Source organism: Vanessa tameamea, chromosome 13 (assembly GCF_037043105.1).
Source record: "Vanessa tameamea isolate UH-Manoa-2023 chromosome 13, ilVanTame1 primary haplotype, whole genome shotgun sequence".
Lineage (NCBI taxonomy): Eukaryota > Metazoa > Arthropoda > Insecta > Lepidoptera > Nymphalidae > Vanessa > Vanessa tameamea.
This window is the reverse complement of record NC_087321.1, coordinates 9,011,356-9,028,712: the sequence shown is the minus strand read 5'-3', so window position 1 is coordinate 9,028,712 and position 17,357 is coordinate 9,011,356. Positions and strand designations below refer to the sequence as shown.

Sequence of the window (17,357 nt, the reverse complement as noted above, 5' to 3'; positions counted from 1 at the left end):
GGGATGGCGTATGTCTCTTCCCCTCCTTTTATATTTATTTTTAAATTGTATTAATTTATAAGTAGACTTTGAATCAAAGCAAAATATTAAAATATGCTTTTGAAAAAATTAAAACGAGATTAACGAGATGTTTGACTTAAGCCAACCTCCTGATCGACCTCTTGCCAAACATCGATAAAACCGTAGGTATTTTCTACTATCGATTTTCATTTAAGGTCAGGTTTCATTGTTAATTGTGTCAATACGATTCTCTTACGATACGTCTTATGTTAGTTCTTTTTAAATAAGTTTCACTAGATGACATTCTTGTGGAACGACTAATAACTACAAAAATATTTAGCAGGCATTATTTGAATAGACTTCCATAGGGATAAACCGCGTCCTAATTACCTATTGCTCAATTAACAATTTGAGAGTGAATTGCCAAAATATCCTTAATTAGTATTATTGTCAATTAATGTCCACCGCGGCAAGACCTCGTAACTATTGTAATGAAAATAAGATTTAATTGGTGATCATAACTGGACAATGACTAGCCAATACAATTTGAACTATGAATTGACAATTCAATCATTGTACTGTTAATAATTGTTTCTTATTTTGGAGTGTACATATTGTGTAATGTGATAGTGCAGGGTGAGACTACCTGTAAATCGAAAACATTTGCCAAGATAATTTCGAAATGTAATTTTGTTTTTTCATGTGATATTGTATCTGCTGTTGGTTGTTCTACTACGGCCCACGGTGGGGCAACCGTCGGGGCCTCATGGTAGCATGCGTAAGCGATCCCGTGATTACCCCCCCCCCCTCTGTAAAGGCGGAGTGGGTACCGCTGGTTTTTTAGTGGGTATTCCAGCGCCGCGAGCCCGACATACCCCCTACTTCACGTGGAGAAAAAGAGTAAGAGCGAATTTCCAGCAAAAAAAAAGAAATTGTTCTACTAAAAATAAAAATATCAATCTATCCCCGGTTAAACGTATTAATAATAAAACAATCAGCTATGACATTGCCTTTTATATCACGCTAACATAGGAAAGACAAACGTTGAAAATTGCAACGAGTCTTTAAATTTATTTTTAATCTGTGTCAAGGTGAGCCTTTGAAGGGTATTAAAATTGTACGGCCATTTATTGGTGAATTACAATACAGTTGATATTATAAAAACCATTAAAACGAAAAATACATCAACGAGCCAACTTTTATGGTCATCAGTTAAAGGGTGCCGAAGCATATTCATCCCAAACAGATATACAATAATCCATTTATATATAAATGTATGAATTATTTCAGAGTTATGAAACATTCATGCCTAAGTCAAAATTAACACTTAAATTAAAAAAAATATATGGTCAATATCTGAAAGGCCGACATTGTGTTTCATAGTATTCATTTAATTTATTCAGATTTTTTTTTTTAATTTAATTTTACAATTAGAAGATGGTACTGTCACGTTAGGTAGGTAAGGGTCACGAGATAAGGGGCCTTTGTATACTTTGTAACTATATGACCTCTTTAACTTATTCACGCTTAAATGTTTTTAGACAGGCGTCACGGAAAGTGACCTAAAGTGCAAAAGTGTTGTAGTTGGGTGAAGCGACCCGCGCCAACTTCACACAAGTAGGTACAATTAAAGTTTACTGACGAGATAATCCCTTGTAAATATATTTATATATACAACGTTAAAACGTCACCTTATAAACCTTCTTTTGAACACAAATCATCTTTGAATATATATGAAAATGTTTTTATGTCAAGCCATTATATTTAATACAATTAATTAAATATATACATACAATAAAATTGGAGTGTCTGTTTGTAATATTAAAATAACGGCTTTTTACTAAATGCATATGTATGTATACACGGTACATATACCAAAATAACAATTTTTTTTAAATCTTTGTTTGTCTGTCTGTTTGTTCCGGCTTATCTCTGGAACGGCTGACGCGATTTTGACGGGACTTTCACAGGCAGAAAGATAATCTAATAAGGAGTAACTTAGGTTACAAGAATAACTTTTTGACAAATTCAAACGTGCACGAGGTCGCGGGAACAGCTAGTTATTACTAATAATGCCACCCTAAAGATCCCTAAAGATAGGTATAAGATAAAAGTAAACACAAAAGTCTGTGGCGAAGGAAAGTAAATTAAATAAGTTGGTATTAAAAAAAAAAACTTTTTAAAATCCGAATAAAATGTATGACTGTGAGCGTTAGTCTCAGGAATTGGTATGAACTTTAATTGCAACATTTGATGGTTTCAAATTTAATTGCAACATTTGATTCACATACCAAACGCCACATAAAAAAAATGATTGTAAAATCGTAACATTTATTAATATATGTATAATTAAAATACGAGCTACTACAATTACTATAAGATACCACAGCTGGAAAATAAAAGTTAAGACCAAGTAAACTACTATAAAAGATAAATAAATACACGTAATTCAAATCTTAGTTTAATGGCTTTTAGTTGTGCCACAGGGCACAGATTATTTCGCCAATGTCACGTAGGAAATACACGTAAAACAAATTACTAAAATTTAAATGTCAATGTCAATTTTTCTGTATGTGCGCCTCACAAAGGCACAAAATATTCTGCCAATGCCACATAATTTTGGAAATATGAATTGGAAATATTTGTTTGTTATTATAGCATACACATTGCGTTTAGATTTAATATTAGTTACGAATATGCAATCTGTTGCACTTCCGAGTTACGACCTCGTTCGTCCTCGTAGACGTCGGATATGAAATTATTTTATTCAATAAACGAATGTCTGGAAATTCTTACATTTTCCAAATAATTCTTTATAACATATATTATATACTTTATAATATAATATATCCAACAAATATTATAAGTAACATCACATTATTATATTTTGCCTCATTCTATTACAAGCCAAGCGTATTCTTAATATACGCTCGCTTATTATAACATATTATTCCATCCGGGAATATACGTATCTAATAAAACATCAAATTTAATTACAAATGAAAGTGATATTACAATGACTTTCCGTTATTTATTACTTTGTAAATATATATTTTAGGAACATTCAATAAGGTGTGATAAGATGAATATATATATATATATAAAGTTTTTTTTTTATCATATATGCTGGCGGACGAGCATATGGGCCACCTGATGGTAAATGGTCACCACAACGAATAGAAAATGGCACTGTAAGATACATTAACAATTCCTTACATCGCCAATGCAACCAACCTTGGGAACTAAGATGTTATGTCCCTTGTGCCTGTAGTTATACTAGCTCTACAGCTGTTTGGCGGTACAAGATCTGATGAGTGGGTGGTACCAACTCCGACGGGCCGCACAATACCCTACCACCAAGTATTATGGTATACAAAGATATTCGACATAAACAATATTCAAGTTAATTTTTCTTTGCTGCCAAAGACGAAATGAATTATAAATTTAAACACATGATAATTCAGGGCCACACCAGCTAATATTAAATTAATTAATTTTAATTAAAACTAAAATATTCAAGATAAAGCAATTGAGTATGAGAACAATTAACCCAATTTATATCTATGTTAGTACGTTCATTAGAAAAACAAAGTTTTATTATTCACGAACAGGCGAACACAACCTTTTTAATTATTCATAATAAAATAAAACAATGTTGAAATAGCTTTTCAGGAGTAATTCTTTGAAGCATACAAAATGGTTATAGTTTGAATATTTTATACACCGTCGGTCTAAATGTGGCTCGTGGTCCTTGAACTTTACATCGTCTCACCTCGGCTCAGACACAAACAGCTGTGATTGTTTACGTTCAATTGGTTCCTGGATAACAAGCTTTTGAATCTATAATATTAAATGGCTTTTTAAACTGTCATTCATCGGATATTTTTCCCCTAAGTATCTATTTACGTTGAACGATTTAAAACTAGTTCATAGTTGTAAATATTTGCTTAGAGCTCCATTTAAGTTATAAGGGTACCTCTATTATAAGAGTTTGTATTTTGTCTGATCATGGGTGTGTTTATGTCGTCTAAGTCATAGAACAAATACACGTAAAAGTAAAAACATATTGATAGAGTTTTGTAATGATATATAATTGTATTTGCTAAGTTATTATATAACAAAATCTCAGCGTCTATCTTACAATAATAATATTCGCCCTTTCCTTCCCAATAACGCATCGTTAAAATGTTTCTTCAGAGCAACTGCATAAATAAATAAACGTCTTAAGAACCGACTAAAGAACTGGAGTTAAGAACAGGTGGACCTGTGGTAGGACTTTGTGTAAGCCCGTTCGTTTAGGTACTACTGTAATTATATATTCTATCACCAAGGAGCAATAGGTAGTTGTATTGTTGCGATCGAGTTGGAAAGGTGAGTGAGCAATTGTAACTACGGGCACAAGGGATATAATATCATAGTTCTCAAGATTGGTGGCGTTAATAATGACGTGAATAATGGTTAATATTTCTTACAGTCTCAATATATATGGTCGGTGGTGTGCACGTATCATCAGGTGGTCCATTTACCAGTTTGTGCATCTCTTATATGAAAAAAATTGAAGTATATTTAAACGCGGCAAGTACACCCATCCGGCAAACCACTGGGAAAAACGTATATCGGATATTTGACCCTAAATCATAGTTAAATGAATTTACAGGTTCCGGCTAAATTCAGCATGTATATATGTATATTTCGTCTTTTGTCTATCTAGTCAAAAGCAAAAATAGTTCTTACAGTTGAATACAACTGATTCTCTCTTTCTTTATTTCGAGAGCTCCTGACGAGCTTTAGTGCTTTAGCGACCTTAATAAACTTATGAAAGCAGAACGTAAATCACTGTATTTTACTTATGTTATTCTCCAAATAACAAGAATCCGTATAAAACTTGTAGGAAGATTCAAATACTAAGTTACATTTTACTTCGAAATTCCCGCCAAGTTTTTAGAGTTAAGGCGTAGTAATTAGGTGCATGATTTAAAGTTAAGAAGTCAAATGTTTTAGTTTTATCTTCATATTCGAGTGTATGAGTGTGTTTACTGTGTGATCAATTGCCACTTATATTTTAGCTAGAATATAAATCCTGAGTTTGGTTCTGTCGGTCACAATATATTTACAACAATATAATTTACATTCACACTAACATTGATCACGTTGATAGAAAACTTGTTAATCTTTGTATGAACACGAGCAGTAAGGATAAACTTATAATGCCAACCTTCCGACTCCGCAAAGTCAATAAATCCTTCTTGGAGCAAGGTATTCGTTTCTATAATATAATAAAATTCCGCAGATATTTTTAACTTTGCCCATTTATAAATTCCAATCGTTGTTTTTTTGTGATATATGTAGGCGGACCACCTGATGGTAAGTGGGTACCACCTCTCATAGGCAATGGCGCTGTAAGAAATATTAACCATTACTTACATTGCCAACTCCACCAACCATGGGAACTAAGATGATATGTTGCTTGTGCCTGTAGTTACACTGGCTCACTTATCCTTCAAACCGGAACACAAAAATACTGGCTACTGCTGTTTGGCGGTAGAGTATCTGATGTGTGGATGGTACCTACCTAGACGGGCTAGCACGAAGCTCACCATCAAGCAATAAAAACATAAAGAAATAAGGTATGTTATTTAACCCAAGGTTATATAGGCGATGATGAAAAAGCGTGTAGCTAATACTTTCTGACTTTCAGGCAGATAGTATTGTATAATATTAATAATATGATTGTTTTTAACTAACATAATTGTATATTTCAAATATTGGAAAAGAGTTACTACTGAGCTTCTTGCCAGTTCTTCTCAGTAGAATTTAAATTTCGAACTAACGGTCGCTTTACTTTAAACATAGTTCTGTAAAAGACGATATAATTATTTAACATAGCATTTTATTCAATTACATATGTAATACCATTTGTGGAAAAGTATAATATCTTAGTTTTTCCGAATATCTCGGTGGGATCGTCATTCCGAACCGTTGATAACTTAAATTGAAATTTAATCTTAAAAGACGATTCAAAAGTGCTCGTAATAGCTTACATGAATGCACTATATTTTCAATACAACGAGACTGAATAGAAACTACGTCAGAATCAACTAGAATCTTGATTAACTCTGTATACATTTATCCCCAGGGTGGCGTTAGAAGAACGACAATATACTTTATGAATAAAACGTTAGCGATCATAAATAATATTGATAAGATCACGTACTTGCAACTATTACTTCTTATATTTCAAACCGAGTTATCAATACTTTTATTAATTGATAAAGTAGGTACCGGTACTTTTGTAATAACATTTATTGAAACTTTTTTATATATATATATATTTAACTACTGTAATTCGCGGTTTATTTTTTTTCTTAATAATATCAATATATAATCAAATAAATAACACCATTCAATAATTTTCTAATAAATATGGAAATATATAGCCTAACAAAAAACTCCTTAAGAAATGCTTCAAATACTTGTTAGCAATACATTTAAATTTCTACATAGATGTTTTATCGAATTTACATTTTAGTACTTAATGTATATGTTGAAATACAGTTAAACGGATTAATTATGTCTACAACGCATTGTCAAAAACGCATTTTTGTTATTTTAAACTATATTTTATTTTTAAATTAATCAAGGATAAAACGCATGAATTTTATTTCATTGTAAACGGTTTCTTAAATGTGTTAACATATTCAAATTATTTTGAATAACAGTAGAAAAAGAGTGGAAAAGTTAATTCCGTTATATTTAGGTCAAACATATAGGTCAAGTACTTACATTACAAGTCATAAAATCATTTTTAAAATGCGCCAATCTCAGAGAGATTTACTTAACGCGGGTTTTGTCAGACTTTTTACGATGTCAATCATAATAAGTGGTTACTGTTGTATTGATATTCTCTTGACTGATTTCACCAACTGTGCAAAACATTAATGTGTGTGTGCAAACATCTGTGCGTTCTTTCTTTATTATTCCGTTACTACCGCAATTCGATCGAAACAGTTCAGACACTGGACCAAAGACTCAAGAAACTTTTCAAGGTGAGGTAGTAAAAACAGTGCAATTGAAAAGCAATTTTTCGGAAGAAAAACCTTATAATTTTTAATTGGCCTGACCAGAGGTTTGAGCCATGCCTGCGGGATCTGCCATACGAACCATCTGGATTATTCAATCGAAATATCACAGTTCTAAATTTAACATACATATTTAAAATCAGTTCAAATATATTCCCGTCTTTATTAGCTTCTCTATACTTGCCTAATAACTCATTCGAGTGGAAGTCGGGAAGTCGGTCACATTATTAATTAAGTTTGGGGGGTATTATAATACGAATTATTATAGTTTGTGGTCTAGTTTGGCATAAGTTTAAACTACTCTAGCATGCTGCCAAGTTCCTATTTAATCGTATCTCAGCCATTATTGTATGCATGTAATATCTGACTGGCTCGATGGCCTAGTGGCTAGATATAGGGCCCCAGATCATGGGTTATGGGTTCAAATTCCATGTCGAGCCGATAAAATGTTGTTGAGTTTTTCCGTCGAAAAATTCTCAGTAACAGCCTGAAGTTTAGAAGTTGGAAGTATGTATATTCCCGTGCCTCGGAAAGCACGTATAGCTGTTGGTCCTGCGCCTGAACCTTTTCTGAACCACATCATCATCGTGTACATAATATCGTCGAATTAAATTTAAATTTAAAAAATTAAAGATGTGTCTATTTGTCATGTTTAATTTTGTTCGATGAGTAAATTGAAGAAGGGTTTTTTTAAATAAAACAAAATAATAAGCAATGCATTTTTTTTTCAAACAATTACTAATTTCCCTCTTTGTGTGTATCGGGAGTGGGTACCGTAATAGATCAAGGGGCTAGTGAGGGACGAAGCTGTATCTTTGATAACGCTAAGCGGCTCACATGCCTGAATCCTATTGAGCTATTTACTCTTTTCATCTGTTGTTACGCGGTTTTAAATGCATGGATAATGTTCCTTAAAACTCTAATCATAAACTAAAGTGAAATAAAATATCTATATACAGAAATGCAAAGGCCTGACTGTTTAGTTCAATTATATATTTTTACTTAGTTAAGTGTAATTATACTACAAGTATATTGTTATATAACAATTAAACTAAAAGCTAAGAACTCGTACCCACAAAATATCACAGACAAAATATAATTTAAGTAATGATATAATAGTTAAATAAGATACAATATAATTAATCATTTAAAGTACTCTTGTAATTTAATTCACCCAGAGAGCAGTATTTTTATCAACAGCACAGTAAAACTAATTTCTTAATTCGAGTTTTTGATATGGCACCGATATCATTGAATTCCAGCCAACAAAGTACTGACACTTTATTCGCGATGACACGAGAGGCGATTTTAGTTCAATAGTCAGGTACAACTAATGTTATCGTCAAACAAAACACATAGATGTAATAATATTAGGTATAATCATTAATATATACGATAAATAAAAGTTACTCTAAAACGCTACCCAGAGAGATCTCAGAATTGTTACGTAAATTTGGAGGTTTATTAGTAGATATTTTAAAATTTGTTGTGCAATTATAATACAATTCCGTGTTTATATAAATTAAACAGCTACGTACCCATTTAAGAGCAAATTCTCTAATATCATATTTTTGTTAAACAAATTCAAATGCCTTTGATATGTCAAAAAAACATTCATTCGGTACTTTTTTTAAATATATTCTGTTATTGTTTTCATGAGCAAACAGCTGTGTATTTTGTAGATGTTTTATTTCTTCTCTTTTTATATTATTCATATTAATGAAATCACTTTATATTTCGTATATCATTTATTCAACACTACAATATTTTTAATTTATTTAAAAAAAATAAAATAATTATTTCGTCGAAAATTTATTTTGTTTAAATAGACAAATACCTAATATGTATCAAAAATCTGCCCTTTAATATAGATATTTATATATTTTTATGCAAATTAACAATGGTAAAATTTTTGTACCAAATTTTAATTTAATAGTAAATAAATTTACTAAAAATTTAAGTATTACTGAATAATTTTTACTCTTTGCAGATAGCAAGGATTCGAAATGCGATGGAACGCGGCAGCAGCTGTGAGGTGATGGGATCAAATATAATAGACCATTACCACACGACATGGAGTAGCTAGGGAGTTAGACAAAGACAGAGATAGTCGGCTGTGATGGAGATGAACGGGACGGAAGCTCGAGGCGAGGAAGCGGTGACGCTCGCTTTGAGTGTGGCCGTCACCGTCATCTCCGCCATTGGGTTACTCCTTAATGCCTACATACTGTTCGTCATTGTCATAACTAAACAGGTGCAGTATCAAAATACATTCATGTTATTAAATTACGTATTCACAAGTATATTATGACAATAAGTTATTAAAGGGATAAACTGTTATTTTATATTCATGGTCAAGAAAAAATCAGAACAATTACATATTAACTCATTTTTGGCAATATATTAAGAAATAATGAAATTCCTCATTCAGGATCAATTTTCTTACATTGAAGAAAAAATAATAAAAATAAACGTTTAAGTTACAACATCTACAAGTAAAAAATGTAGCATGAAATAAGGTTGAAATAAATTTAAAATATATATAAAAATCAAATGTATAATGTACTGTTAAAAACATTTAATAATTTATTCGAAATCACATTTGTTAACATATTTTGTAAAAATAAACATTTTTACTGAATCGCATTCGCCATGTTGGATTTAACAATAATGTCGGATTTCGGCAAAGCTAAATTCCTCGACGAAAGAGACAAAGCTAGCTTATTATATACTTTGACATACAATCTGTAAATAAAATGTTGGGAAAGAGTAACTATTGAGTTTCTTGCCAGTTGTTCTCGGTAGAATCTACTTTCCGGACCGGTGGCAGCTTTACACTTAATTCATACTGTAACATGCCGATTCTAAAGTGATTTTATGAGCCAATATTGAAAATACCCATACAGGAATAGATGAACACTACCATACAGAGATAGACTGCTAAAATTATCCTTTTGGCTTCGCTTTGGTCGGGAAAAAATAGCGCGAAGTAAGTGCGGGGTGTGAATTAGTAAGAAATGTTTTTATCGACATTAAATACAGTATTAATCCAAATAATTTATAATTCAAATTCAATGAACATAAAAATGCAAAATATAAAATTGATGTAAATTGTAATATAAAATTATGAATAAATCATTTTGCGTAAAGAGAAAATTCTTATTGTTTGCTTAACATTTATAGAACTCCTCTTCTTGTTTCTTTATTTGTGTTTATTGAAAACTTGAGTGATATTTAAACGATTTTTGTACGGAATTAATCTGTACAGCGTAATATCGGATCACTGCCTCAGCGACGTTCGCTCAGTCGGTACTAATTTTTAATTAGATTCTTAATTATTCGCTATATATTTTTTTTTTAATTTCGTAATTAGTTTTTTAAGCAGCTACCACCGCTCATTAGCTCTGTAAGAAATATTGACCATTCCTTATATCGCTAATGCGCCACCAACTATGGGAACTAGAAGTGTTGTGGCTTAGTTACTTACTCTAGCTGACTTATGTACCTTTCACACTGATACACAACAATACTAAGTTTTGTTATCATGGGGATGGATATACCTGGCCCTACCAAGAAGATTACTTTAAGAGAGCTTGTTAATAGAGTTTTCAATAAAATTTACTTAACCGGAAACAACAATGTCAAGAAGACTTGATCCATATAACACTCTCGTATAACGGTATTATAAAAACTTGATTAATTTGTACTTAATATTTTAAAAGGGAAAAATTATTTGATGGAACATAATCTACTCTTAGCAAATAAAAACCCGATTTGTAAGATTTTTTTGCTTTGAAGCGCGTGAAACTGTCTCTTTATTTCTAAAATTAATGTTATTGCTATTCGGATTACGTGCTAATACGGTTAACAATTAAATGATAGCATCGACGCAAATAAGCGAGTTAAATTTAATTACATACTTGATATATACACGGTTTGCCTAATATTTAGGTCATCTGCTTGCTGTCGGGAGGTCTATTAGTTTGTTATATTAGTTTGTATTTGCCTATGAATTCACTAATAAAACTATGTTGGCATTATATTAGCTCCGACTAATTAATTAAAGCACGTTTGATTTTTATATCGGCTTAGCTCGAAGTTTCAGTATCATCGGTATTATTTCAGTACGTTTCCATGGAAGGAAAACAATATCTATGAAGGTAAACGAACTTTAGTCCAATCCACGTGTGAATCTTAAAAGATGATTTCGGGGTCAAATCGGTTCAGTACTATTAAGTTTTCATCGCTTAATTTGGTTTGTAATTCATATTGTGGGGCGAAGTCGGAAAAAAGTCGTGCAGAATCCCACGTGCGCGCTGTAACGGTGGTTGAAAAATAAAAAACGTGGGCGTAAAATAATAAAATTTAAATGATTTTATTCTCTTTGATGTCACAATGTTTGAATCAAATGTTACGTTGTTAACTTTATTAAGCTTAAAATAATGTCTAAGCTTTATTTTAGTGATTCAAATTAGTCCTTGTTATATAAAACTGGATCTGGTAAAATGAAGTGGGCGAAGGTTGAACGTTACAAAGCCAAATTTAATTTAATGTCTTATATTATGGTACTAGTGCTTAGAATTTAAAAAATAAACAAAATCTGAATTTGCTTTGTCAGAAAATGTAATAGGAGAAAACTCACTTAGTTATTTGTTGTAATTTTGATAGCTGTGATTTTTCATGTATATTGATAAATTATTTTTAATAAAACATAATGAAATATATACGATAGAAAAAAACTAAGGTAGAACTATGGAAACGATGCTGAATGGGTACATTTAATTTTGAAAAAAAAAAAAAGTTGTTGCTTAAGTTTGATTTCATATTTCAAATTTTTTGGCTCATTTTTTAGTATTTATTTAGTATTAGTTAGTCACAAACAAATTATAGTTAGCAGGACATAATCGCAACGAACTTGCGATTAATTTTAATTCAATAATATTGTTAAAAAGCCAACGAATAAAAACTAAATGTCGTTAAGCTTGTGATTGGTTAATCAATGCTATGTCTTCTTTCGAATATTAAATCAATACAGACGGAAATAGATAAATCAGTGTGTAACCAAACAGCTTCTAAGCAACATTTATAATAATCGCTTTAAATATTTTACACTCAACAAAAACACTATTTAAAAAATGCGCTCATCCGTGTGTTATTTATTCTTAATGATACTTTGAAATTGAAAGTTTCACCTTAAATAGATATAAAACGAATACCAAAAATTGCGTCCTAAGTATCGCTCCTCAATTTGAGTAATACCATACCTACTTATACAAAATCGCAAATAATCCAAGTGCGTTAAATCTGTAAAGAATTCTTGTTCTATCTCCGCCATCTTTTGCCTTCATCGTAAGCCTCTTAATTATTAAGGGACTTTGATCATAACTTATTTTAGAAACGAACGCATGACTATTTTTTTTCATCTGATATGTTTCGTTTTTTTTATTTGTAATGGTTAGGTGTATGGGCAAAAAAGCCACCTGACTGTTAAGACTGCCTATAGTTATTGGCGCCGTGACAAAACCAAGGAGTACTTTTTAGGTTTGAATAACTGGATGGCCTTGCGCACAGGCATACTTAACACAGACATTTTTATCTTTGCCGTTTCATAAATTCAAAATCATTTGTAAAAAATACATTGGTAAAGAAGGCATATTATTCATTACAAAATTATATAGATGATAAAAAAGCGTGGAGCTAATACTTGTTGACTTCCAGGCAGGATATATTACATACAAATATAATTGTGTTTAACTAACATGACTGTATTTTTGTGAAATGTTGAAAAAGAGTAACTACTTAGTTTCTTGGCGGATATTCTCGGCAGAATCTGCATTTTAAACCGGTGGTAGCTTCACTTAATATAGTTTGTTAAATGACGATTCATAAGTGCTTGAATAGAGTATATTTTGATTGATTGATACTAAAAATGGCTTAAACACCCTCAGTGTTTTATGTATTTTATTTTATTATTAGAGTAGTTGTATCTTACGAAACAGATTATTCGTTCTCCATTACAATATTAAGCCCTATATTAAGCCGTCTTCATAAGTTAATAAGTTCAGAACCCTTAACATTTCACCTCTCAAAGCGACACTAAGTCATTCTTGAAAATAATTAATTTTACGAAGCATTGTCGTAAAATTAATTAATAATACAAGACATATTTCACTTCTAAGGAATGCCATTGACAAATCCGGTCCTAGTTATTTAATAATAGAACTCTGTAGTACGACCTATGTACTTGCTACTGAATTTAAAATGTTTTTCAACGTAGATACATATTTCCTTCCCCATCTAAGTATGAGATTATGCATTTGTAACACATTTTCTGCATGTATGTACCTGTACGAGTTATTGAATTATATCCATATTAAAAGTATTTTCCTGTTTACTCACTTTGAGAGCTCTCTCGTTTGAATGCGCGCTCAATAGGCAATATCTCTTTCATTCCTCACGTCAAATGATTTACGTCTTATCATATTGATGTGATACTCAAATGTACAGTGATATACAGAATATATAAAGGGTATGTTCTTAATAAAATTCTAACGCTCTCGTCGTTTTTGTTTGTTGACTGAAGATCTGTTTGTCTTTTTTATGGTATAGGTATGCGTAATGGTAAGTCGGTCAACTGCTAATAAGTGGACATTACCACCTAAATATATTGGTACTTTAAGAGATATTAACCATTCCTTACACTGAAAATGCGGCGCCAATCTTGTGAGCTAAGATGTTATGTCCTTTGTGTCTGTAGTTACACTGGCTTACTCACCCTTCAAAGCGGAACGCAACAATACTAAGTATTACTGTTTGGTGAGAGAATATCTGATGAGTGAGAGGTACCAAAACGCACTCGCACAAAGCCTTACCAACAAGTAAATCTGTTGTCTGATGTTTTTTATACAACTTATGTTAGCTCTAAGACAAGATTGTTAATTTTTCGTCCAAAAGGATGAAAAATATTAAGTTTAAAGTTCTTTATTTTTGAAGTGTATATGCAAATTAGTGCTTAACTTACAAAGAAGCTGAGATGGCCCAGTGGTTAGAACGCGTGCATCTTAACCATCTGTTTCGGGTTCAAACCCAGGCAGGCACCACTGAATTTTCATGTGCTTAATTTGTGTTTATAATTCATCTCGTTCTCGGCGGTGAAGGAAAACATCGTGAAACCTGCATGTGTCTAATTTCTGAAACGAAATTCTGCCACGTGTGTATTCCACCAACCCGCATTGGAGCAGCGTGGTGGCATATGCTCCAAACCTTCTCCTCAAAGGTAGAGGAGGCCTTAGCTCAGCAGTAGGAAATTTACAGGCTGCTATTGTTACAAAAAAGTGTCAGTTGTTCTTATTTATTTTTAGTGTTTTTATTTATTTATTTATTTATTTATTTATTTATTTATTTATTTATTTATTTATTTATTTATTTATTTATTTATTTATTTATTTATTTATTAATTATTTATTTATTTATTTATTTATTTATTTATTTATTTATTTATTTATTTATTATTTATTTATTTATTTATTTATTTATTTATTTATTTATTTATTTATTTATTTATTTATTTAATATGGAACTCCAACACAGGTACATATGTAATACAAAAAATACAAGTTTAGACAATAAAATATTAAATGTACCTCCAATTATAGGAGAACACAACATGCACTTATAAAGTATTGAACTCTAAAACAAATACGGATTAAGGGCCATATTGAAACAAAATATAAAATAGAAGTCGTTGAGTTTTATAACGTTATGCTCCCTCTACATCAAAATAAAAAACTGTCCTAGAGTTATGTAACTTACCTTCGTAACTATTCGTTTTAAACATAAAATAATACCAAGTCCAAGAGTTTCCTATTTATTACAAGGTGTGAGAATTGTGTAATTTTATTCGTAAGTCTTACGAGATATCATTAAAATTCCAATGAAGTTTAAAAAATGACTGTTACAAACACATCTGTCTTTTAAGTTATATATCTTTTGTTTCTTTTATGTGTCACTTGTAATGAATAGCTGTTCAAAACAAATGAACGCTATCCAACGGTTGAAAAACTTTAAAAAACCGTAAACGATTTCAAATGGGGACAAGTTGTTTTATAAACCAACTGCTCCCAAAGGTCCCTGTTTCAAAGAAACTATACAGGATTTCGTTCGTGCGTTCGTGTTGGTATAGACTATTCCCATCGAAGAAGGAATAACGATAAACAAACCTTTTTTATGTCTAATAAAATATACACAGTGCAACAACAGGTACAAGGGACTTAACAGCTTAGCTCCCAAGATTGGTGGCGTAATGGTGATGTAAGGAATAGTTAATATTTCTTACAGCGCTAATGTCTATTGGCGGCGGTGACCACTTACCATCAGTCCATTTGCACGTCCGCCTACCAATACCATCAAAAGATAACCTTAGATATATCAATTTCATGCGATTTGCTAAAAGCTCTGCTAAATTATGCACTATAAATCAAATCAAATTACTTTACTCGATACAAAAAGTGTAATACTTTTTGTATCGAGTACTTACCAATTGATTGTCAAATTAAACACCACCACAAAATACCCTGACCTGAGAAGAACCGGCGAATGAGTCTCAGCGGTTTTTTTGTCAATATATGAGTGTTTATTTATTTGAATTGTCGTACAATTTATTTGAATAAATTGAATGACAATTAAGTCGACGCAATTTAAATTGAATGAATCAAGTCAAATGATATTTTAAGTCAATTCAATGGTAGGCAAACTAAAAAGTTTGCCAGTAATTGGAACAGGCTATTATTTATTGATTATTGTTTTTTTTTTCGTTGGAAAATGATTTAGCCACACTGGTATCAGTCCGATGTAATGTAATGTAAATCTAAATATTACATATGATACAATTTGAGTGTCTGATTCTAATATTAAAATAACCGCTTTGTACTAAATGCATATGTATGTATATTTTTTGTCTGTCTGTCTCTGGAACGACTGGACCGATTTAGATGGGACTTTCACTGGCAGATAGCTGATGCTATAAGGAGTAACTTAGGCTACTTATATTTTATAATTATATATAAAATAATAATAAAGTCACGCTGCAATGTCCAAATACTGTCCAGTACCGCGCGCAACCCTCGCGCCGCCGTCACGTCGGGTTCCTCCCACTAACGACTTAATATCACAAAAGCTGCCGAAATAATACGTTATAGTAAAATCTGCGCACGAAGTCGCGGGCACAGCTAGTAGTATAATGTAAGCGTTCAACTCTATTAAGATTCCTATGAAGTATAGCACGCACTGGAGTTATAATAAACTTGGCAAAAGTCGACTGAATATGTTATTTCTTCTATAGTTGAATAGTCTAATCAATTTTTGGATAATCATTATTCAAGTGAGTCATTAATTGCGAATTGATAACAGACTACTTTAATGTTCCCGTGCCAATAATAACATAGTATAGTTGTACAACCACGATAATTCCTGTTTAATTTCATAATTGTTATGATTGCAATCAAATAAATCGTCAAACGATTTTGTATAATTTATTAAATATTCAATCGATTATAACAGTCTCATAGACCACGAGCATCAACTACTATAGTTTTTTTTAATATACCTACATTAAATTAGAATGATTACGCAATATTGATTATGATAAAAGTTTTGGCAAAGAAAAAATTGTGAAATTAAATTAACCAGATGTCACCGTATCCATGCTATGTCAAAAAGGTTTTAGAATATTGCCTGAAAACTTGATGCACTATAAAAGTTTTGAAACAATAGGAAACACAAAACTTATGCGATACATTTTGACCCATTTTAGCGTTCGAAATTTCGTTTTAAAAAATTGAAGCGAATAAAGAAATCTCGGCTTCATTTGAAAATAAATTTGACGATAATACCGACAGTAAACTACGAATAAACTATAAATTTGATATAAAGCAAGAAATACTTACTTACTATTTTAAGAACTATTAATATACCTTTAATAATATTTAAAAAAAATCTATACTAGTTTACGCTAGTAATAACTTTACATGGATCATTTAATATGAAAGCAACGGAATGAAGAGCAGGCGGTTTTCGAACTACTTATCCTTAACTGTACTATATATAGAAACATGCGACCCGCCCTGGCTTCGCACGGGAGCAATGCTGATACTAAATATACTAGAGAATGTCTTACAACGTTCACATCTTTTTTGTTTTGCCATTAGACAATACAAACCGCTATGTCCCTGCATTTTAAATCCATAATATTTTCGAAAATATTAATTTAAATTACATGCT

The 17,357-nt window shown here is 31.4% G+C and overlaps 1 protein-coding gene across 1 annotated transcript in view; it reads left to right on the top strand.

The window, feature by feature from the left end:
* The window catches only part of LOC113402479 (uncharacterized), a 75,492-nt gene that overhangs the window by 39,457 nt on the left and 18,678 nt on the right, over positions 1–17,357 (top strand). The window contains exon 2 of the mRNA XM_064216802.1: positions 9,070–9,333. Within this exon, the coding sequence (XP_064072872.1) occupies positions 9,199–9,333 (135 nt within the window). The 5' untranslated portion in view covers positions 9,070–9,198. The remainder of the gene's footprint in view (positions 1–9,069; positions 9,334–17,357) is intronic.